The sequence below is a fragment of the Macaca mulatta genome, chromosome 4 (genome assembly GCF_049350105.2).
Source record: "Macaca mulatta isolate MMU2019108-1 chromosome 4, T2T-MMU8v2.0, whole genome shotgun sequence".
NCBI lineage: Eukaryota > Metazoa > Chordata > Mammalia > Primates > Cercopithecidae > Macaca > Macaca mulatta.
The window spans coordinates 49,660,758-49,685,862 of NC_133409.1; the positions used below are offsets into that span (position 1 = coordinate 49,660,758).

Genomic DNA, 25,105 nt, shown 5'->3' on the forward strand with positions numbered 1-25,105 from the left:
ATAATTTTTCTTAGGGGCAGACCATGCTGAAGAGAGGAATTGTCAGTGCTATTTTCAAATCTGTTCTAATATGATTATCTCTTAGTTATTGGTGTTGGAATTTTGTGCCCTAAGCCTCAGGTGGGAAGAGAGTTTTCAGGGTAACAGATTGTGTTACTCTTCTATAGCAAGATGAAAAATAGAAGTTTCTCAGAGAAACACTGTTATGGTCTTTTAAACAGTATAAAAGCTATTTTAATGAAGACTTGCTTTTCAAAATTTTTGGTTGCTTTTCGAAAGTTGTAAAGGTCAGGGAGACAAACATTGGTATTTCCTGAGGAAAAAATGAGGATATCTTAAGGTTAATTTGAGTAGCAGCATAGTTTAAAAAATGCCCCACATCCCAATATTTATAGTTGGTTATTTGATTTCACTGCTTCTTAGGCTTTACAAGTTTATCTTGAGGGATATTTTATCTTGCCTGTGAGTATGTAAGGAATGTGAAAATTAACTTTGACAGAGGTTTAAAAATATAGAGAATTAGAACATAAAGGTGCTTGCATAATTGGCAGTTATATGTGTAGGATTATTCCAAAGCACATGTAGGCATATTTTGGTAAATTTTAATCTGTTTTATTCCAGAGACACAGGTAACATATGTGCATCTCGGGCTTAACATGAATAAAAACTTTTGAAGTATTCATCTGCATGTGACCATTTTCCAGAGAATGTAGTTTTAGTAACTGGGAGTCTGATATGAGGGGCTTTATTCCAGTGGTTTCATGATTGCTCGTGTAAGTAAGATTATTCATCCTGGTTATTCAAGAGGATAACACGGGAATTGTTTAGATAGAACAAGTGAAGCAGTTTTTAGCAGCTTAATTTAGTCTTTGGGGAAGAATTGCCTTAGAACTAAATTTGAAGATTGTTTTGAAAGCATTAAACTTGGTAGAGCTAAGTTTAGAAAGCATTTGAAACTGGGTAAATTACTTTTTACCTATTTATGACAATGGAGAGCAATAGGTAGTACGATAGGACATGGAAAGGGTTTGCAGAGGAAGAGAGATGAGAACTGAGAAAGGATAATTGAAAAGAAAGTTCTCAATGTTTATGGCGGATCATTGACACCTTTAAAAAGACCTCACATAAAACAAACTCTGGTAGTACCAGACTAGTTTATTAAACGAACTTGATATTTAAATTTGTACATTTATAATGTCTATTATTTTGCAATATAAATGGGGGCTTTAAGTCCCATTTAAATTGTTTGCCCTGGGATATTTGTATTTCTTACCAAACTACTAGAAAAGACTTGGTAATTTTTATCATTTTTAGTAAAAGTTATAGTTATGGAACACAGAACTTTTAGCTAAAAGTGTCTGTGTTAGTGTTTGGAGATGGTAGTTCCTGAGCTCAGTTTCTGTGTTAGTGTTTGGAGATGGTAGTTTCTGAGCTCAGTTTCTGTGTTAGTGTTTGGAGATGGTGTTTGGAGAAAAACTACCAAAAGTGGGATGACTCTGAAAACTTTTATTTTCATCTAGCAAGAAATCAAAACCTAGAAGGAATTTGTCTGAGAAATTATGAATATTTGGAGATGGGAGGCTCATGGCAGTGACACTAAACATTCACATTATTTTTTCTTTCCTCTGGCTGTCTTAAGACCATAAGCTGAACTGCTTCCAATTGGGGATAGTGAAAGAGAGAGTAACACATTTCTAGACCGGGAGATTTCCATAGACTCCCATGTGGCTTAACCCTTGCTGAGCTGGGGAAAGACTGTATTTGTGCCTGGTATTACTAGGTAATGCAGAGGCTAGAACAAGAAAAAAAAATCCCATTGAAGGGAATGAATTTTTTAAAATCCGTGTCCTTTGGCACATTGTGGTGAGCTTTACAATATAATTTTTCAGTGGGTCCACTACTCCCCTACAGTGTGGGTTCCTAAACAGAGCAACAGGGCCCCTGTGCTGATGGCACCTTCTGCCATTTAGGAATTCGTTTTAAAACAGGCATTTGTTTGGATATTTCCTTTGTGGCCTCCTTCCCATCAAAAGTCTCAATCAAACATCAAGTCTTGTTAATTCCAATATGTACATATATTCAAAATTGTCCACTTACTCTATGTAGAGTGACATGTCTCTTTTCTAAGTCATTGTTATTGGTGTTGGAAAAAATGGTGAGAGACTTTACAATGGGCAAGAAAGACTAGTGGGTGTCCTGTTAGCTCAGGCATCTGAATTATCTCTGCCTTTAATTATTTTTGAGCTATATTACAACTAGGTAAGTTGTAGAAAATAGGTATGCAAGTGATTCTTATCCATAAAAATGAAAATTATTTGGAAAGCAGTTAATTATTGCTCCTTGGATAGACCAGTTTTTGATCTATTGCAAATCTACTTCAGTTTTCATCTTTCTTATATAAAACATGTGTTTTTAAAAATTTTCCCCTGAACTGGTTGTAACACCTTATTGGGTCCCTCATTAATTAATGAGTTAAATAAAGTCTTTAACACACATTATTATCACATTGGTTTGAGAGTGATAACCTTACCTTGTTTGAAAATTATCGTTGAATACATGGACCACTGTGAGAATCTGCTAATTGGTTCTTCATTCCATGCCCCACCTTCTCCATCTCCCTATCCTTTTTTTTTTCTTTTTTTCTTTTTTTTTTTTTTTTTTTGAGACAGAGTCTTGCTCTGTCGCCCAGTCTGGAGTGCAGTGGTCCAATCTTGGCTCACTGCAGCCTCTGCCTCCCAGGTTGCAGCGATTCTCCTGCCTCAGCCTCCCTAGTAGCTGGGAGTATGGGCGCATGTCACCACGCTCAGCTAATTTTTGTATTTTTAGTAGAGATGGGGTTTCACCATGTTCGCTAGGCTGGTCTCGAACTCCTGACCTCAAGTGATCTGCCTGCCTCAACCGCCCAAAGTGCTGGGATTATAGGCGTGAACCACCGCACCCGGCCTCCCCTTCCATTTTCAAGAGAGTATCTATAGTGTTTCTAAAGGGTAAACCTGAATACGTTTTTCTCTTCTGTAAGCTCTTTCATTGGGTGCCCATTGTCCTTTTTAAAAAAAACAAAATTAGAAATTGAAATTGTACATATTTTTGATATATAGTGTGATGTTTTGGTCTTACTTGGTTCTTAACACTCTAAATAGCTACCTCCCAATTTACTCCTAATTTTATTGTACTTTCCTTTCGCTCCCTCTTTATGCTCCAGCCACTCTGTCTCTGCTTACCATCCCGGTGGCCTTCCTGGCCTTTGCACACAGTCCTTTCTCTATCTCTTCCTGGGCAGCTCCTACCCTTCCTTCTTGCCTGAACTTAAATGTTGCTTCCTCAAGGATCTCTTTTCTGAGCTTCCAGACTAGGGTAGAAAAGCTGTATACTATCAAAGTGTTATGATTTGAAGCACTTACCATACTGTAATTTAAATAGTTGCCAGTCTTTTTTCCTAGGTTAGGCATAAGCTCTGTGGGTGCAGGGACTGTCTATTTGCTCATTGGCATATCTTTTGGCATTTAGTAGGTATCCAGTAAAGTATTTGTAGGCTTAATAAATAAATGAATGACAATGACATAGACATACATTGAATATGCCTAATTCTATATGTTCACAAGCCACTTGGGGATGGTTGCATTGGAAAGAGACAAGAGTAGAGTTTAGGACTGAGTGCAACATGGCATGAATTGTGCTATGTCCTGGATATGAATATAATGCATCAGGGCTTTTGCTGCATTTTTCACAAAAATAAGCAAATCCAGCTATCCAAACTTTCCCTGTTTACCTGATTTCTTGGAGTTGTGCTGCAGTGATTGTTAAATGACCACTTGGACTTAATGTATATTATTGTTTTATTTACCCAGTACAGTTCTTCACATAGGATCTAACTACTACATTCACTGTGAAGAAAAATAAGACTAAAAACTTAAGGCTAGCACAATTCTTTTCTTGATAAGGGATTTGGTAAAGAACTTGACAATAATATTGGTCTAAAACCATCTTTTAATTTGTAACTGCATATGAATATACAGTAGCCAAGACAGCACTCACTCAAAATATGTATTCTTTTTGCCGCAAATCCTTGTTAACATATCATAGAGTATACGGTGCTTTGGAATTCAAGGATCCTGAGAAGTCATAGTGTACAGTAAATTATGGCTCTTGGATTTTTAAAACTTATGAAGAGCTCAAAAAAGTGATTATCCAAAAAAGAAAGCAAAAAGTTAGGAAATTAAACACTTATTTCTGGATATCCTGCTCATTTATTTATGACCTCAGGCAAATTATTAGTCAAATTTTTCAGGTCACCTGGTCTACATTTCTATAGCCATAAGACACAATTGGTCATTATTACCTGCCTTATATCATGAAGAAATATTGAGGCATTGCTGTGAAGTGTATAGGAGATGATAATTACTTAGGAATGCAAAATAAAAAACCTATCAGGTACCTTGAATTTGTGATACTCCTGATCTGTGGATCTGTGCGACACATATAAACAGAAAAGGGAAAAAGCATTGGCTCATTAAGCTCACGTTCTTCCATTGTATGGTGTATATGACTTGAGTTTTTTGCCCCTTCTGAATTTCAGAGCCTCTGGTTTGTTAGCCGGCCGGTCTCCCAAGGGAGGCAGCAAAGGCCTCATTGCTTTGCTGTTGGGAAATTTGCTCTGACTTTGAGCCTGCATTTTCTTTGGCTGACTTTCAGAGCTGCTCATCTGGCAGAGCTGAAAACATACAAATTGCATAAGTTATTTTATCAATTTGGTGAGACAGTTCTCTAAAGAGGCTTCACAAATAAAGGTTAGGTAGAAAATATGCAAACTTAGAAATGCTGAACTTGAGTTTGTGCAAATTTCTGCTTTTCTCTTTTCTAAGACACAGATGAGCCAAGTTTTCATGTAAGTTACAATTCCAAATTTGAAATTTAAATTGACAGAACCTAAGAGAGAAAAGCTATGAAGCATTTTTTTTTTTATGGATTCCAATATGGAGAGCTATTAAGATGCTTTCCTTTAGGAGACAATGAGACATTGCTTTTAGATATTGTTTTTCTACTTTTTTCGTGTTGGAAGTTAATGATCACTAAAATAGGGGTGGGAAAAGATGAGGAGAGAGATTTGTACAGGAGGTGCAATAAAAGGAGCCCAAACCCTTTTCCACCTCTAGGTGTTCAATCTTCTCTTTAGTACTATAAACAGGCTGACAGGCTTCCTATGTGATGATAAATACCATCTGTAGTAGAGGCTTGAGCTTGAAGAGCTACACACTGGGTCTGCCATTGGTTTATTTCATGAGTATGCATATGGAAACTCAACTGATTGTTTTAGGAGCCATTCACATTCAAGTGGTTCCTTAAAAAGAAGTGTGAATTAGTGTCTATTCACTAATACCTCTAAAAAGAAAACAATAAAATATACTCCATATTCTTAAACACCAGCTTCCAGATATACTTTGGCTGTACCTATGCAAGCTTTGTTGTTGTTGCTGTTTGTTTTGTTTTCATTCAGTTTGAATTTTTAAAATTTGATTTTTATCTCAAAATTGTTTATAAAATGAACTTCACCTTGGTTAAAACTAAAAACAAATGATTAAAATTAAAACTGTTAAGTATTATTTAATATGCTATGCTTTGATGAGTACTTAATAAAGGGTTTTGATTCGGCCTATTGGTATTCATAATTGTGAAGCAAATTTGGTAGTCTTTATAATTGATGATCAGTTTAGAAATTGATCAACTGGGAGGAAATGACTATTCACCCTTCACCTAGGAAGGAGTGAGCAGGACCACCTTCCTTGTGCTTTTCCATTCAGCCTTTTGTGGCCCCACCATCTCTAGCTTCAGAGATGGGCTCTGGTGGTGCAGGGAAGGGTGGGCTTATGCCGGGGTGGGAAGTAAGGTATCAAGAGGGGATTGCTGAGAGGTAGTGGTTGAGGGGAGAGAAGCTCTACCTATTACACAGAGTAAGGAGACACTGGACCCATTACCAGCCGTATCTGGCCTGGGAAACTTTTAGCTGCAATTGCCACAGGTAACAATTCACCAGCCATAAGGGGAGTCACACTTGGGGGGAAGCTGACATTTATTTTTGTTATTATTTGTTGGAGAAATAAAAAATCCTACCAACACTGGTACCTCTTGGTACCAACATAGAATACAGAGAAAATACAATTTACAATTAAGTGCGCATGTGTGGTTAAGTGCATGCAGGCAGTTGGTTAAAGACGACAAAGTCTAGACAGAATTTCACACAAATATTCAGTAAAGTAGGAGAAAGAACAACGAACACTTGTCTCTGTGAGAGACAACTAGATGTGCCATGTTGTGATGGTTTCTGTCCAACTTCTCAACAACTCCTGTGTTTAACTTAACTTGGAAAACGAGACTGGGTTTATCTATTTCCTGATCACAAAAATTGGGTCTATTTTGTTTTAAGGAGACACCCTAAGGGAAGGGAAGGAGCAGTGTAGCTGCCTCTCCTTTATATATATTGAACAAAGGAACTTTCATTTTCTTTACCTTTACACTGTCAGAATCAGTGCATTACCAGTGCCTCACCCTAGTCCCATGGAAGCCTATCTTTTGAAGGACTGCGTTCTTCAAACATTTCTACTGTATTGCCAGTTGTGTATACATGGAATAAGCTGTATTGTTTCCTGAGTTTGCCTACAGACCTTGCCTGGTATGCATGTGCAGTCAGAGCTATTTATTTATTTATTTCATTTCCGTAGGTTTTTGGGGGAACAGATGGTGTTTGGTTACATGAGTAAGTTCTTTAGTGGTGATTCGGTGAGATTTTGCTGCACCCATCACCCGAGCAGTATACACTGTACCCAATTTGTAGAATTTTATCCCTCACCCCCACTTCCACCCACCCCCTCCCACCCCCAGTCCCCAAAGTCCATTGTGTCATTCTTATACCTTTGGATCCTCACAGCTTAACTCCCACTTATGAGTCAGAACATGCAATATTTGGTTGTCCATTCCTGAGTTACTTCACTTAGAATAATGGTCTCTAGTTTCATCCAGGTTGCCGTAAATACCATTATTTCATTTCTTGTTAATGGCTGAATAGTATTATTCATGTACTATATATATACTATACTATTAGTATATATATAATATATATCTATATTATATATAAAAAAGATGCTTGCACACGCATGTTTATAGCAGCACAATTCACAATTGCAAAAATATGGAACAGCCCAAATGCCCATCAGAGGTGGGCATTTGGAAAAGGAGCCATTACACAAAAAAGATGCTTGCACACACATGTTTATAGCAGCACAATTTGCAACTGCAAAAATATTATATATTAATATATATTAATTAATATATAATATATAAATATATAATATATATAATAGTATATATACTATTTGTATAGTATTAATAGTATATATACACACACATATATATACACACATACTGCAATTTCTTTATTCACTCATTGTTCGATGGGCATTTGGACTGATTCCATATTTTTGCATTTGCGAATTGTGCTGCTATAAACATATGTGTGCAAGCATCTTTTTTGTATAATGGCTTCTTTTCCTCTGGGTAGATACCCAGTAATGGGATTGCTCGATCAAATGGTAGTTCTACTTTTAGTTCTTTAAGGAATCTCCACACTGTATTCCATAGTGGCTGTACTAGTTTACATTTCCAGCAGTGTTCCCTTTTCACTGCATCTTTGCCAACCTCTGTTGTTTTTTGATTTTTTCATTACGGCCATTCATGCAGCAGTGAAGTGGTATCGCATTGTGGTTTTGATTTGCATTTCCCTGATCATTAGTGATGTTGAGCATTTTTTCATATTCTTGTTGGCCATTTGTATATCTTCTTTTGAGAATTGTCTATTCATGTCCTTAGCCCATTTTTTTTTTTCTTGCTAATTTGGAGTCAGAGCTTATTCAGCCCCCAGACCTCACCTGATTGTCCATGGAGTACGCTAGTGGCCCCTGCCTCTGGCCACCAGGTATCTGAGCCCCACATTGGTTCCTTATCATTCCAGATTTTATCATCACTATACCAATAACTTACCAAAATCAAGGTAAACATTCTGTTACATGTCTGTGTGACTTGTGATTCCCTGAAAGATATTACTTGGTTTGGCATGTGTTTTACAGTATTTTGTAGTTCTGAAGGTAGGTGCACATTTACTGATTTGGACTGTTCTCTGCACATTTACAGTAAACACTGTAAATCATTGCTCTGTAGTTAATGTGGCATACTCTGTGATGATCTGCAACCGTCTGTTTCTCTTGTCTCTGTCTCTCTCTTCCTCTTCTCTCCCTCCCTCCTTCCAAGCAAGCTTCTAAAAGGAATCTTTTTCAATTCTTAACAACTTGTGCTGACCACCCAGAATTCTTAAAGAGGACGGCTGAGAGATCTGCACTCACTAATTGTTTAAGTGACTGGAGCACATTTTGCTGGTTTTCTGTTGTTGAGGTGTGGAAGGAACTCATTAGGCATTATTTCAGTGCCCTTATTTTGCTTTTAGTCTTCTCTGTGGAAAGCAATGCTGTGTTTATTCTTTTACCATGGAGTTGAATCATAAAAGTAAATACTAAATACCATACAGTCTTCATTTCATTGATTAAGGTACACATTTTATAATTGAGATGAACCTAATTTTATAATTTTGCTTAATCTTGACTAGAGCCAACATTCTTTTGAAGACTTCTATTATTTAATTTATGCAATAATACATAAACTTTGTAAAAATTAGATAAAAGAGTAAATCCAAAGAAAAATTTTCAAACTACTTTTAATTCCACCACCAAGAGAAAAAGTGTAGCATTTTGTTGTATAATGGCTTAAAAATGTATTATCATATAAATATATAATCATTAACTAAGATGATGTTGTACATAGTGCTTACTGATGCAATATTGATTATTTAAAAATTGAAGAATTACAAGAATGTAAAAGGGTGCTACATTTGTGTCAGTGTTGAGATTGGGGTTCATGAGTTAAAGATTCTAATTTGAAAAGATTGAGAAATATTGAATTAAGTTATTTCTATTGGAATTTTTAAATTAACCAACTTCTTGCAAAAAACAGATGAGGAGGGGGAGAGAGAGAGACCATAAAATTTACAATGTTATCAGATGCTGGGGCATCATTTTGAACTATCAGGGGCATCAGATTAATCTGAGGAGAGTATGAATATATTACGATATGTACACTATGTATGTTTGTGTGTATATATATACTGTATACCCACACACACACACATAGACACACAGTAAATGATGGGACTAGTAATTGAATTAAATAGAGTGTCTCAAATCCTGTTTTGAAAACGGTGTAAATAATAGAATAATCAGTGTCAAAGGGCTCAAATTTGTTGTTCATTTGTAAGATGACACTCATCAGACATATTACTTTTGAAAGCATTTAAAATCTGTTATCTTCCAACTCTTTTTATTATATGCAGTTATAACTTGATTGCTTATAATGGGTTTAGGTAAGTCATAGGACAGATTCTGTCTCCCTGCTATATCTGTTTCTTTGTATAATTTTGGCAGTACCAAGCTAGATTTGCAAATTCACCTTAACATATTTGCCATATTATGTTAGTACTGTTTTTTGTTTATATCTACAGTCATGTGTTGCATAAGGATGTTTTGGACATTGATGGACCACATATATGGTGGTGGTCCCAGAAGATGATAATGAAGCTGAAAAATTCCCATAACTTAGTGATGCTGTAACTGTCATAAGGGCAGAGCACAATGCCATTTACTCGAGTGTATTAGTCTGTTCTTATGCTGCTACTAAAGACATACTCGAGACTGGGTAATTTATAAAGGAAAGTGGTTAAATTGACCCACAGTTCCGCATGGCTGGGGAGGCCATGGTGAGAAGCAAAAGAGGAGCAAAGTCACGTCTCTCATGGCAGCAAGCAAGAGAGAGAGAGCATGTGCAGGGAACTAACCATCAGATCTCATGAGACTTGTTCACTATCATGAGAACAGCACAGGAAAGATCCACCCCCATGATTCAGTTATCTCCCACTGGGTCCCTCCCATGACATGTGAGAATTATAGGAGCTACAATTCGAGATTTGGGTGGGGACACAGCCAAACCGTATCATCTGGTATTTGTGGTGATGCTGTTGTAAACAAACCTACCATGCTGCCAGTTGTAGAAATAGCTAGCACATACAATTATGTACAGTACATAATACTTGGTAGTGATAACCAACAACTATGTTACTGGTTTATGTGTTTATTATAATTTTATCATTATTTTATTTATTTATTTATTTTGAGATGGAGTCTTGCTCTGTTGCTCAGGCTGAAGTGCAGTGGTGCAATTATGGCTCACTGCAACCTGTACTTCCCCTGTTCAAGCGATTCTTCTGCCTCAGCTTCCTGAGTAGCTGGGATTACAGGCATGTGCCACCATGCCTGGCTAATTTTTGTATTTTTAGTAGAGACGGGATTTCACCATATTGGCAGGCTGGTCTCGAACTCCTGACTTCATGATCTGCCTGTCTTGGCCCCGCAAAGTGCTGGGATTGCAGGTGTGAGCCACTGTGTCCAGTCCATTATTTTAGAAGGTATTCCGTCTACTCATTAAAAAAAAAAAGTTAACTATAAAACAGCCTCAGGCAGTTCCTTCAGGAGGAGTCCCAGAAGAAGGCATTGGTATCATAGGAGACGACAGCTCCATGCGTGTTATTGCCCCTGAAGACCTTCCAGTGGGACAAGATCTGGAGGTGGAACACAGTGATATTGCTGTTTCTGACCCTGTGTAGGCCTAGGCTAATGTGTATGTTTGTGTCTTAGTTTTTAATAAAAAAGTTTAAAAACTAAAAAAATACAGTTTTAAAAATTGAAAAAGGCTTATAGAATAAGGAAAAAATGAAACAATATTCTTGCACAGATGTGTGATGTGTTTGTGTTTTAAACTGTGTGATTATAAAAGAGTCAAAAAGTTAAAAAAATTGAAAAGCTTATAAAGTAAAAAAGTTACTGTAAGCTAAGGTTTATTATTGAAGAAAGAAAAATATTTTTAAAATAAATTTAGTGTAGCCTAAGTGTACAGTGTTTATAAGGTCGACTGTAGTATACAGTAGTATCCTAGGCCTTCACATTCATTTACCACTCACCCAGAGCAATTTCTAGTCCTGTAAACGCCATTCATGTTAAGTGTCCTATACAGGTGTACTATTTTTGTTTTGTTTTTGTTTTTTTTTTGAGATGGAGTCTCTCTCTGTTGCCCAGGCTGGAGGACAGTGGTGCGGTCTTGGTTCACTGCAACTTCTGCCTCCCAGGTTCAAGCAATTCTCCTGCCTCAGCCTCCTGTGCAGCTGGGATTACAGGTGTGCACCACCACAACCAGCTAATTTTTATGTTCTAGGAGAGATAGGGTTTCACCATGTTGGCCAGGCAGGTCTCCAACTCCCAACCTCAGGTGATCCACCCGCCTCGGCCTCCCAAAGTGCTGGGATTACAGGCGTGAGCCACTGTATCCAGCCTAAAATCTTTTATATCATATTTTTACTGTAACTTTTCTGTGTTTAGAAACATGAATACTTACCGTGTGTTACAGTTGCCTGCAGTATTCAGTACAGTAACATGTTCTATAGGTTTGTAGCCTAGCAGTGATATGCTATACCATCTAGCCTAGGTGTGTTGTAGGCTATTCCATCTCGGTTTGTGTAAATATACTTTATGGTGTTTGCACAATGATGGAATCACCTAAGGATGCATTTCTCTGACTGTATCCCTGTCCTTAAGTGACTCATGATTGTATTTGGAGTCTGAGTGCCGTGAAGTCAAGGGCTGCTTTTATCAGCCTTGGTTATTGCATACTGTACGACAGAAAGTAGGCACTGATCTATCTCCCTACTGGAAAATCCAAGGCCCAATTCTGCTTCTGATTTGTTATTGATACAAAGAATTAGAATTTCACTCTTTTAAAAAATCCAAACTGTACTTTCTAAATCTTACTTCCTTATTCAATCTTTTATAGATTTTTTCCATTACTACTACTGTTGCTGAAAAACATGATCTGTGATAGAAATATTAATAATTGTGCTTTGGGAGTATTGAAGAAGGGTAAGAATAATACAGTATCAGATCAGAGAGAGGGTGGGACCAGATCTCACAAGATTTTTATTTGGAGTTTGGATTGGATTTGCCTATAATGGACTCCCATTAGGGTAAATCAGGGAAATGACACAATGTGGTCTGCACATTAAAACTGGAATTATTCTGGCTCTTACGTAGAAGCAAAGAGATCAGTTGGCTGGAGCTGGAGTTCAGGCAATAGATAATGGCGGTTTGGGCTAGAGTTGACACAATGACCGTGGTAAGAAGTGATCACGTTTGGGATGTGTTTTTGGAAGTGGAAGGACAGGGCTTGTGGGTGGGTTAGAGATGGAGAATAAGTGAAAGGAAATGAATCAGGAATGACTCCCTGTGTTTTTGGCCTGAGCAAGAGTGATTATTTCTTGATATATATTTGCAATTATTCATATTCTATAGTCCATGGATGTGTGAGTGTGTGTGTGTGTATGTGCATATTTGTGTGTGGCCTTTCTCCAAAACTGACCAGTTCCTTAAGGCATTCCTCTTTGATTAATCCTATATTTCACCTATATGTAGTCAGGCTGTATGCATGCTCATCAGTCACCCTATGACCTGGTGTGCCTGTAGACAAGATCTATTTGTTTAGCACAGTGTTTTAGGAAATTATAGTTATCAGGAGATTATACATATAAATACAGATTTCCACCTTCTTTTTAAAAATGAGAAGTTCTGCCCACAGTGAACCTGAATTCCCATATGGCCACTCTGGACTAGAACTGAGCAGGAGCTGCCATTTGAGCCTGCAGAGCCAGCTGATTTTCCAGATGTGCCTGGGGCCCATCAGGTTTGCTTCCCTCAAATGTGTCATCACTGCAGTTGTTTGCAGCCCCTGCTCCCCACGAGACACCCTGGCTTCTCCCCGTGCATTGTGATGATCGTTTGCCTTTGTGCTCTAACATTTTAAAATCCAGCAGCAGTAGTGTCCCAGCTGCAAGTATGAATGCTGATCTCACTTGTCCAAATGGTGATGGTAGGGGGAGTTGAGACTTGGGTACAGCCAAAGCTGGCCATGCCAGGGCTGTAGTATCTGTCATCTAGAGTCATGTAATGTGTTTGTTTAATTTTTTTAAAGTTAAATGTGACCCAAGGCTTATATACCTTTCAAGTTCAAGACTGTTCATTTATACCCTTTTGTATTTATTGGAAAACTATGGAAACTGTCTTGAGAATAAGGAGAATGACCTGAACTTGGCATTTCCACAGGGCCAAGCACAAAGGAGGTATTCACTAAATATTTGTCCAAATGCATTATTCAACTGTATTCTCTTTGTCAGAGAAGTCTCTGCAAATGAGTCTTTGCAAAGATTTCAAAATCGAAATAAGAGGTTAACTGTCAGGATGAATCAGTTTTTATTTTTATTCATAGATGACTTCTGACATTTCCAAGCTGTTTGCCAGAGTGGATCCCAAGTTTACAGCTTGTGATACCAAAGCACCAGACACACTTTAAAGTTGCGTACTAGGAAAAAATAGTCTGCATTTTGAATTCATCAAAATGTAGTATATATCTTGTTGCTCTCTTTGGGAGGCCACTAAATATATCCCACCCACCCCAGTGATTAAATATTTTTTTCGTTATATATCCCAGTCCAGTGATGAAATGTTTTCTTCCCCATCTGTCCTAGTCCTGTGCCTTCATAAGTTTAGTAGCAGTATAGCACAGATGTTGAAAACATAGATTTGGAGTCAGATTTTGTGGTATCAGATCCTGGTTCTGCCTCTCATTTGTTAAGTCACCTCCACATCAGTTTCTTCCCCTGTAGAATGAAGAAGATGATGCTATTTTTCTTGAAATACTATCATAAGGAAATAAATAATACATCTAAATAATACAATTAAATCTTTATAAGTCTCTTAGAACGTATCTGATACAGTGAATGCTTGCTATCATTATGTCTAAGAACATTTCATATTTCTACTGCCTGTTTCCGTATGGCCTATGAGCTAAGAATGGTTTTTACAGTTTTAGGTTGTTACAAAAAATCAAAAGAAGAGTAATATTTTGTGACATGTGGAAATTATGTGAAATTCAAATTTTAGTGTCCACAAATAAAGCTTTATTAGAAGATAGTCATTCCAATTGGTGTATTTGTTTATGTATTGTCTATGGCTGCTTTCATTTTACAACAAAAGGTAGTTAATTGTTTTTGAATGACGTATATTCCTGCAGATCATCATATGACACATTAATGAAACCTCAGACTTGTGAGATCTTTCTCCGTGAATTGACACTACCATGCTCTCATGTTCAGGGCCTGCTTTGCCCTCCTGCCTGAGATGAAGAAGTGCTTATTTGTTGTCTCAGTCCTTTTAGATATTGTAGATATTTTATTATACTTTTCTGCCAATAGAAAACACTAAAGTTATGCTTGTGATATAGTCACATCAACCATTTGATGAACATCTGTCATCTTAGTTTTTAACAGGTAAACAAATAGATGCAGAAAGGCCAAGTAACTTGCCCAAAATTCTATGGCCAACAAGAGGCCTCTTGTTTACAGATGAGGTCATTGATGGATATCCATAATTATTTATAATATGAATAAATATTTATATTTCCTTTATATAATGCTTTTTTTTGGTTGTTTGTTTTTTTGAAATACAGTCTTGCTGTGTTGCCTAGGTTGTAGTGCAGTGGCATGATCTCAGCTCACTGCAGTCTCTGTCTCCTGGGTTCAAGCAATTTTCCTGCCTCAGTCTCTCAAGTAGCTGGGATTACAGGTGTGCACCACCACGCCCAGCCAGTTTTTGTATTTTTAGTAGAGATGGTGTTTTGCCATGTTGGCCAGGCTGGTCTCAAATTCCTGCTCAAGTGATCCTCTAGCCTCGGCCTCCCAAAGTGCTAGGATTACAGGCATGAGCCACTGCGCCCAACCAGTTGTTTTGTATTATATTATTTTTTGGAAAGTGGAGAGTGGATTTGAGAAAGGTTACAGGATGCCCAGGTATTATATTAGTTGCCCTTGCCATCATCAGTATTTTCTAAGATCCTTTCTATGCCTATATACCCCCATTTGTTTCTCCCATGTGCTTTACCTGTATGATATATTTTTGCTATGCCTAAGACCTGAAAGTGAATTTGGTTATTTGTTGGCTATTTTGCAGAACTGTTCTTCTAGTTGGGTGGGGGAGGGGGATTAGAGGTAGGCAGGTGATGAAGGCCACTTCTGCCCATTGCTTTTACTGACACTGGGTAGCAAGTCCTCACGGGACTTTCCCCTCAGGGAGACATTACCCCTTGCCTGGCTTCCTGGAATTCTGCCTCTGGAAAGTGGTTCCTGCATCTTGCACATCTCTGTGTTATTTTGATTGATGGAGAAAATCTCTTTGACCCTGAATCCATTGCTGTCTGTGAAAAAGGCAGCTGGGAATAGAAAAGCAGCTTTGTTTCAGATATGAATAAGTAACAGTGTATTCTTTACTGATTCTGTGGTGAAAACTTTACTGCACTTTGCCTCATCTGGAGTATATGAACAATGAAGAAGGCACATGCTAAAAATGATGAGTTGACAATACCTAATACTTATTTAAAAACAGATAAAGGGAGGGAGGGGAACAAGGGTTGAAAAACTACCTCCTGGGTACTATGTTCACTACTTGGGCAGCGGGATCATTCGAGACCCAAACCTCAGCATCACACAACATACCCATGTAACAAACCTGCGTATGAACTTCCTGAATCTAAATTTTTTAAAAGATAAGTAAATTATGCCTTGTAAAAAACTAAATCAAGTCTAGTTCAAGGGTCAACTCCTGTCTGAAGCCTTTGCCCACTCCCTGGCTTGCAGTGCTCTTGGGGCCTCTCTCTCCTCTGTGCTCCTTTAGCACTGGCACACTTCTCTATTCCAGACCTTACACATCGCACTGTAATTATTATTTTCTGAAACAGAGTATCTCTTCCACCGAATGGTAAGCTGTTGAGTGTGCAGAAATGTGGAATCTTTATTCATCTTTGCAATTCAGGTCTCTTCAGGCATGCATGCGCACACCACGCGCGCGCACACACACACACACACACACACACACACACACACACAATAAAAACAGATAAGGAATCACGAGGGGAGGAAGGAAGGAGTAATGCCAAATTTTAGGAAGCTGCAGAATGGCTCCTTCTTCCCCCTCCTCCATTTCAAACTCACGGTAAAGTTTTGCTTCATATAAATGATACATATTTATTTTTTAAAGTGAGAAATGAAGAAGATAAAAGAAGTATTCGTTAAAAAATATCTATTATTGACAGGAAGTGGAACTGTTAATCTCTGTGGAGATTTTATTATACAAGGCAGTAATTTGATACAAGATAATACAACATTTATTAAATATTAAATTGTACTCTATAGTTTTCAGCGCATTTTCTTATAATGTTATATTATTTGATCTTTACAGTGACTTTCGATTTAAAAGTTTAGGTAGCTGAGCCAGGTTCACCAGGTAGTTAATGGTCAAACTGGACTTAAAGCCGAGGCTTCCTGATTTTCTATGTGGTGATCGCCCCGTTGCACAATACCCCATTGTGTCACAGACAGGCAAGGATCTACCAAACTTACAGTGAATGGAGTGGACTTTTCTGGCATCAGACACTAGAGCAGGATTATCTGTGGGAGTTGAGGCTATTTATCAGGGACAAGAGTTTAGGAATTCTATAAGCTTCAACCGACAAAATCTTGGAGTGGTACTAGTTTTAAGCACAAAAAGTATTTAATTGTTAAGCCCAAAGTGCCTTAAGTGTTAAGAAATTAATAACCAGAAATACAGACTGAACACCTCAGCCCTGAAATTGATGACCAAATCACGTGCTCCCATAATGGAAATGCTGGAAGACATTGTCACACTGTGATGTGAAATGCAGTGATGAAGTGACAATCCTCATACTTTTTGTTGGCCTCTGCACCCGGATGTTGTAGGCTCATTTACATTTTTAATGCATCTCCTTATCATTGCTTTCTCAGGAACATATATCATATTCAAGGTCTATTATTTTGTTGTCGTTCATTGTTCTTTCTAACACTTTACTGTATATTTGTGTGAAATTATGTCCAGACTTTGTAGATTTTTTTTTTTTGAGATGGAGTCTTGCTATGTTGCCCAGGCTGGAGTGCAGTGGTGCAATCTTGGCTCACGGCAACCTTCACCTCCTGGGTTCAAGCAATTCTCCTGCCTCAGCCTCCCAAGTAGTTGGGATTACAGGTGCCTACCACCACTCCCAGCTAATTTTTATATTTTTGCTAGAGATGAGGTTTCACCATGTTGGCCAGGCTGGTCTTAAACTCCTGAGCTCGCCTCGGCCTCCGAAGTGCTGAAATTACAGGCATGAACCACGATGCCCGAAGGCCTATCAATGTTAACAGCAGCTTGATTTGCTTTCTTTATAAGGAAAAGTGTAATTTATTTCAGTTTAAAATATTCTTTATGGGATTTGAAAATTTCTGTATTTGTACTTGTTCTTTCTATGAAAGACAAATTTGGATAGTCTGCAGATCATCCACAACATTTTAATTGAGCAAAAAATGAAGCCACTCATTTATTTGCAGGTATATGTGGAGTTTCTGCTGTTGGCATACCCCATACTTTATTTGTGTTTTTCTTTTACAGAGTGGGAAACCACCAATCAATGATATGTTCACAGACCTCAAAGATGGAAGGAAGCTATTGGATCTTCTAGAAGGCCTCACAGGAACATCACTGGTGAGCAAGTCATCTTTGTAAACAATGGAGTCTCCAGTCATTACTGATACTTGATGACCCACTGTGGGTACCCATTAAAGTGAAAGTATCCATTTTACTTTACATTCAAATGTAAAGGCTGAAATTGGGAACATTTTTAATGAAGTGTTTTAATGAGTGCTTTGATGCAACAGCATTTCGGTTCTTCTGAGGGCTCTGTTTTTATTGAAGATAAAATTACCTGAACTGTTTATTGCTCTGATACAGCCCAGGATGAGAGAAATTACAAAAAAGAATGGAGTTATAGAGAGGGCAGAATGTTTTGAACAGCAGAGTCTGGAGACAAACACATTGAAATTTTAAATATTTTTTAAAACAGTTGTTCAGGCTGGGCACAGTAGCTCACGCCTGTAATCCTAGCACTTTGGGAGGCCAAGGCGGGCGGATTGCCTGAGCTCAGCAGTTCGAGACCAGCCTGGGCAGCGCAGTGAAGCCCCGTCTCTACTAAAATACAAAAAATTAGTTGGGCGTGGCGGCATGCACCTGTAATTCCAGGTATTCGGGAGACTGAGGCCAGGAGAATTGCTTGAACCTGGGAGGCGGAGCTTGCAGTGAGCCGAGATTGCGTCACTGCATTCCAGCCTGGGCAACAGAGCGAGGCTCCGTCTCTAAAAAAACACAAAAAGTTGTCAAAAACAATGACATCCATTTTTTATTCAGATTTTCAGGATTGTATTTTGTTTATTTATTTTTTAAATACACCTCTATTATTTTATGTGTAGGATACTCCATAGTCATGCAGAAAAAACTGCCAATGAAGAGGATGCATTTATGGGTACAAATGTTAACTCTAGAGGTAGAAGTACTATCACAGGACAGACAGATGCACTCCTGAAGATGAATTTCTTTCTTGCAGAAGTGTGGGGTGTCATTCTCTCCCTTTGCCCTTCAGGTGGTGGGTAGATAACTGTTAGACAGGCTGATCCCTCTCTCAGATAAGGTTCCCTGGCCAGTGAAGTAGAAAGAAGCTGCATAGGTTATCTTTCCCCAGGTGGGGATTCCCTGCCTTCCAAGGGCTCTTGTAATGCTACCTGGAGCCTGGGGATGGTGCCTCTGAATCCTCCTTGCTCTGTTCACATCTGTGCAGAATAAAGAGGCCACAGCTTCTCTAAAATCCTTCTGCAGCCATACCAATTGAGAGACAGGAAGCTTTGTTCATAGAGCACTGTTTTCCAAACTTGTCTGCACATTAGAACTATAGGCAATCTTTTAAAAATTCCAAGTCCAGACCACACCCTAGACCCATTAAGCCACACTCTTTGGGGGTGGGGTTGGACTGAGGGATTGGTGTTTTTATGAAGCTGCCTAGGACATTTCAATATGCTTGAAACTGGTATCAAGGGAACTGGTATCTTAAGATGTTGTTAGTTGAGGGATTTACATACTGTGAACACCAGCTTCCAGGGTGGTAACCTGAGACTTCAGCCAGAGCTCCTGCCTCTGAGGGGCCCTGCACGCTGAGCTGCTCTTCTGTGTATATCTCAGTGTTAGTGTTTGTCAGACATATGGAGGGACAATTAGTTTTACTTGCTTTTGTGTTTTATTTTCCAGCCAAAGGAACGTGGTTCCACAAGGGTACATGCCTTAAATAACGTCAACAGAGTGCTGCAGGTTTTACATCAGAACAATGTAAGCTTGTAATGTGAGTTTTGGGGGTCTGTGCTGCCATCAGCATTATTTATTGTGAAACTCGCCAACTGCTTGATGCATTGGCATCCACTGATTCTTGCAAACATTTTTTATTATGAGAAATATTGAACTTTTTCTGTGAGTGAAGAAACAGTCATGTGCTTTTTCTGATGGCTATGTTGATCTGTGGTATAAATAATACATTTTTGAGATTTAGGTTCACCTGATTCTCTAAAATGAAATTTCTCTTATCTCTCACTTATACTGCTGTCCAAATGTGCTAAAATGAAAACCTGGAGTTCTGTGAATAAATTGTCTTAAAAGTGTTTTTTTGTTTTGTTTTGGTTTTTTGTTTTTTTTTCTTAATAGGTGGAATTAGTGAATATAGGGGGAACTGACATTGTGGATGGAAATCACAAACTGACTTTGGGCTTACTTTGGAGCATCATTTTGCACTGGCAGGTGGGGAAATTTCCAATCACTTTTTAATAGAGATGGAAAATGTATTGTTTGTCTTTTGGTTTCTTAGGGCTGCCATAACCAACTACCACAAGCTGCTTGGTTTGAACAACAGAAATTTGTTGTCTCCCAGTTCTGGAGGCTGGAAGTCCAAAATCAAGGCATCAGCAGGGTTGGTTTTTCCTGAAGTCTCTGAGGGAGACTCTGATCCATGCCTTGCCCCCAAATTCTGGTGGTTTGTCTGCAATCTTTGCGGTTCCTTGACCTGTGATAAGATAGCTCCAGTGTTGCCGTGGTGTTCTCCCTGTGTGCATATCTGTGTCAAATTTCCTCTTTTTGTAAAGACATCAGTCATACTGGATTTAGGGCCCACCTTACTCCTGTGTGACCTCATTCTAACTAGTGACATCTGCAATTACCTTATTTCCAAATAGAGCCCCTCTCTGAAGTACTCAACATATTAATTTTAGAGAACATAATTCAACTCATAACAATTTTCAATGGAAGAGGCTGACAAAATGCCCTATTTTTGTGGTCTAGGAAAAAAAGTACGTACCTTTCTTATGTTAAATTTTAAAAATTGACATAATTTCATGTCCAGAAAAGTTGCAGGAATAGTTCAAAGAATTCCCAAGTACCTTTCACTCACATTTCCTAAATGTTACCAGTTGTCAATATTGCATTTGTACTCTCTCCCTATCTGCCTAAAATATTTACTGTGTATTTTCTAAAACCATGGCATTCTCCTAAAAACAAGAACTCTCATATGTAAACACAATAGCATACTGGTATAATAATATGAAATGTGAAATACTGATATTTAAAATGCCAATCATTGATTATTAAATATGAAAACTTAATATACAATTATTAAAATCAAGAAAATAACATTGAAATAATACAATTATGTAATCTACAGATCTTAGATTTTTGTCAGTTGTCCCAGTAATATCCTTAGTAGTGAAAGAAAATCTGAGATCATGCATTACATTTATTTTTCATGTCTCTTTAGTCCTCCTTAATCTGGAAGTTTTTGAGTCTTTGTATTTCATGATATTGATATTTTTGAAGAGTGCTGGCCAGTTATTTTGTAGAATATCTCTCTAGGTGGGCTTGGGCTTGGCTGAGGTTTCCTTATGATTAAGTTCAGGTTGTTCACTTTTGGCAGGGACGTCACAAAAGTGACGTGAGTTCTTCTTAGTGCATCATATCGGGGATAGGGATGTCCGTCAGTTCTTTTTCTGGCAGTGTTAACTTTGATTGTTTGACTAAGGTGGTATTTACCAAGTTTCTTCCTGTAATTTGACTACCCTTTGTTATTAAAAGTATCGGGTGGGGATATACTTTGAGACTGTATAAATATTTAGTTTTTATCGAAGTTTTATTCGTTAGTTTTAGCACCCATTCATACTTTTTGCCTGGACCAGCTATTATTATGATGCTTGATAGATCATGATTTTCTAATTTCATGATTCCTTCTACATTAGTTGGCTTTCTACTTGTAAGGAAGAGCTTCCCCTTATTTCTTGTTTCTCTGTCTATCTTCTCTCTCTCTCCATTCATTTAGTCATTTACATATCAGTATAGATTCATGGACATTTGCATAGGTTTATAATCTTTTACTAGTATTCATTTGAGTGTTCAAGTCATCCTAGATTTGGCCAGTGTGAGCCTCTTAAATTGGCTCCTGTGTCCCTTAGATAGATCTGTGTCATTCTTTGAGCACTTTCTTGAAACATGTTTACTAATTTAGAATAATAATTTAAAATGTTAGTTCTAGAGTATAATTGTGATTGCAATCAGGAAAGATACTTTATTTTTACGTACTCAAAAGTTTTTCCTTTCTAATTTTTGTAGAAAATAAACTTTTTTAAATTGAAAAGGTCTTTGTAAACACATAAACTATGACTTTCTATGACTATGAAAGTAGTGTTCATTGTAACCAAACATAGTATAAGTGTTGCTTAAGATATAGAAAACACAGTAATGTATAACAGTGAGGTAAAAATCACCTCAAATTTTGTCCCCCAAAATAATCACTGTTAAAATTTATTGCTCCAGTGTCTACAGAAAAATCTGAAGTAAAATGAATGCCAGTTACCTGATCCATAATGGTTAATTAGTGCAATATTGCTTTTTCAAAGACTTCATTGAATTAAATAGAAGTAAACGATTGAAGTATTAGTTATAGACAGGCCTGGTTTCTCTTACATAGGTGAAAGATGTCATGAAGGATGTCATGTCGGACCTGCAGCAGACCAACAGTGAAAAGATCCTGCTCAGCTGGGTGCGTCAGACCACCAGGCCCTACAGCCAAGTCAACGTCCTCAACTTCACCACCAGCTGGACAGATGGACTCGCCTTTAATGCTGTCCTCCACCGACATAAGTGAGACATTACTCTATCTAGAAGTGGGCTTTACAAATTCATGTTTCTTCTCTGCCCCTTTGCTGCCACCACTACTCCCTGAAGCCCCTTCTCCAGTCCCACTGCTCTCCTTTCTGCACATGTTCTACCAAAACCTTAAGAAAAGAAATATCATGGAAGAAAACTACCCATCAAGTCTTTATTTCCTTAGGAATTAAATGCCACAATACAAGGTCCATAGTTTCTCCTGCATATTTATGAATTTAAAAAATATGAAATAACTCACATAGTTCAATCCCAGTCATTCAGCACTAACTGATAATATATACAAAAAATTGTGTTAGCTTTTCTTCTCATACCGAAAGTAAAACTCTGTAAATTCAATGCATTCCCAATTAAAATTAAAAGTAGCCAAATTGTCTTTAATGAAACTTGTGAACAGATTCTAGTTATATAAAAGACGAGGCCCAAGAATAGCCAGTAGACTTCTGAAGAAGAACCAGGCTAAAATACTTTCCAAAAAGAAAGTATGAAGCTGTATTAATTAAGACTATGCAGTACTATCAATATACACACCAATGTAAGCTGAACCATATGAAATTGCCTACGTGACTGTTTTGCTGTATAAGAGTGGTGTTTTCATATGGTTCAACCTAATAAAATTAAGAACTCAGAAATGGCTCCATTACACAGGAAAATCTGATATATGCTTGAGCTGACATTGCAGATTAATAGATGGTTTGGACAATTGATTACCCATATATAAATAAATGCATTGGATCTTTACTTCACCACACTAAAAAAAATAATAATAATTTCTACATGAATCAGGGATTGAAATGCCAAAGGCAAAATTTGTTATGTTTTATTGTTGTTGTAAATGATTACTTTTCTCAAGTTTCATTTCCTCTATTGTTTTTGCTGGTATATAAAAGTGCAATAGACGTTTCTACATCTTATATCTGGAAACTTAATCAGTTCTTACACATTTTAGTAAGTTTGTCTCTGTAGATTGTAGGTTTTTTGGGAGAGGAGGGATTAGAATGTCCTAGAATTATGATCCTTTTATTTCTTCTGTTTTCTTTTTTGTTCTCTATTGTGCCTTGTCCTTCAATGCAGTGTTGATTTGAATTGGTGATAGTGGGTAGAATTTTTGTTGTTGATAACAAAAGGAGTGTTTTTAGTGTTTTACCATAAGAACAATGTTTTTTGTAGCTTTTTGGGTACACTTTTTATGAGGTTAAAGAATCCCTCCCTGCCAGTATTCATCCACTCCTCCTTTGTCAGTTTAAGAAGGTTGCCCTAGGTTTCTACTTGGTTAAGGGATTTTATCAAGGAAGTGTAGAGTTTTAGCCAATATGCCTTTCAATTTATTAATTAATTGATTCAACAAATATGCGTGGAGTGCCTTTTACGTGCTAGACACAGGGTATACGGCAGAGAACAAAACGGGCAAAAGTCTTAGTTCTCCTTGAGCTTATGTTCCAACAGAGGGAGATAGACAATAATAAAGTTGTGTAGTATGTAGAAATAGTACACACACTGAAGAAAAATACATCAGACAAGAGCAGAGGAGGCACCTGGGATAAGAGAGGCCAGTGGCTGCAGTGACCTGAGTTGGGGGAATAATGGGAGATGAATTCAGGGAGGGAAGTGGGGGAAGTACATCTCAGAAGGTGGGTGGATCTAACATGCAAGAACAGATACAGAATAAGGAAAATGACGAACTTTTGGGTAAGTCAAAGCAACAATAATGTCCAATTTGTGGTATTAAAAGAAAACCAAGATAGAAATGAAATGCAGTACTAGACAATATAGTAGCATGGAAGCGGGGCATTGGAGGGAAACTTTTCCAAGGCTTTTGTTTTAGGAATATCCTGAGAACAGATTAGAGCTGGATTTTGTGTTCTGCTAATCTTGATCTTTTAATTGAAGAATTTAGTCCATTAACATTGATTGTGATAATTTATATATTTAAGTTCATTTTTACAACATAGTGTGAGCTGCTCATTTGTCTTATCTTTTCTGTGTTTTTTTTTATTTTTTATTTTTACTTTCTATCTCTTTTTGTATTGGTAGGTTCCCCCTTACCCCCTTTTCTTCTGCTCTTTGGGAAATATTACATACTACTTCTAGTCTTAATGGTTACCACAGAAAATAGCAGTCCTATTTAGCTAATACAAGATCCTTGGAAAGTATTATCTGTTATTTTCATATTTGTGAATTAATTTCAAGTATGTATTTGACAAGTCTTTGGAATATAAAAATAAACACAAAAAATCCTCACAAATAAAAATAATCTAAAACTAAAATGTATTATAGTATAACAATGCCTACTTTGTTTCCACATATTTCATCTTCATTGCATTTTATTTGCATGGTTTTCAGACCTGATCTCTTCAGCTGGGATAAAGTTGTCAAAATGTCACCAATTGAGAGACTTGAACATGCCTTCAGCAAGGCTCAAACTTATTTGGGAATTGAAAAGCTGTTAGATCCTGAAGGTATTGTTCAGTGTTGAATTTCAACCTTGATTTTACTTTATAGTTTTGCATTCTTGAAAAGCAGTGTCTCTTTGTCCTTTTAAAAATGAATTATGAGACTTGAAGAACCTTTTCCTTTTTGGAGTATAGGTGCAAGTCATTTTATTACTGACAGTTATTAATACTTTTGTACTTAGCAATTTGTAGGATCCTTTAGGTAGAAATTTAACTACAGCACTGGACAATAGTTAATCTAAATTAAGTAAGAATTAAAGTTTTAAGAAAATGTAATTATTAGATAAATTCAGTATCTGGTTAGTCCATTAAAAAGCATTTTTATGTGAG

General features: G+C 37.4%; 1 protein-coding gene across 9 annotated transcripts in view; it reads left to right on the forward strand.

Annotated features, from left to right (window-relative positions):
- Positions 1 to 25,105, forward strand: part of UTRN (utrophin) — a 576,786-nt gene that overhangs the window by 115,321 nt on the left and 436,360 nt on the right. For all 9 annotated transcript variants that reach the window (XM_015137213.3, XM_077999492.1, XM_015137214.3 and 6 more), the window contains 5 exons: positions 17,691 to 17,783; positions 19,374 to 19,451; positions 19,821 to 19,913; positions 22,126 to 22,298; positions 24,666 to 24,781. In XM_015137213.3, coding sequence (XP_014992699.3) covers positions 17,691 to 17,783; positions 19,374 to 19,451; positions 19,821 to 19,913; positions 22,126 to 22,298; positions 24,666 to 24,781 — 553 coding nt within the window. The remainder of the gene's footprint in view (positions 1 to 17,690; positions 17,784 to 19,373; positions 19,452 to 19,820; positions 19,914 to 22,125; positions 22,299 to 24,665; positions 24,782 to 25,105) is intronic.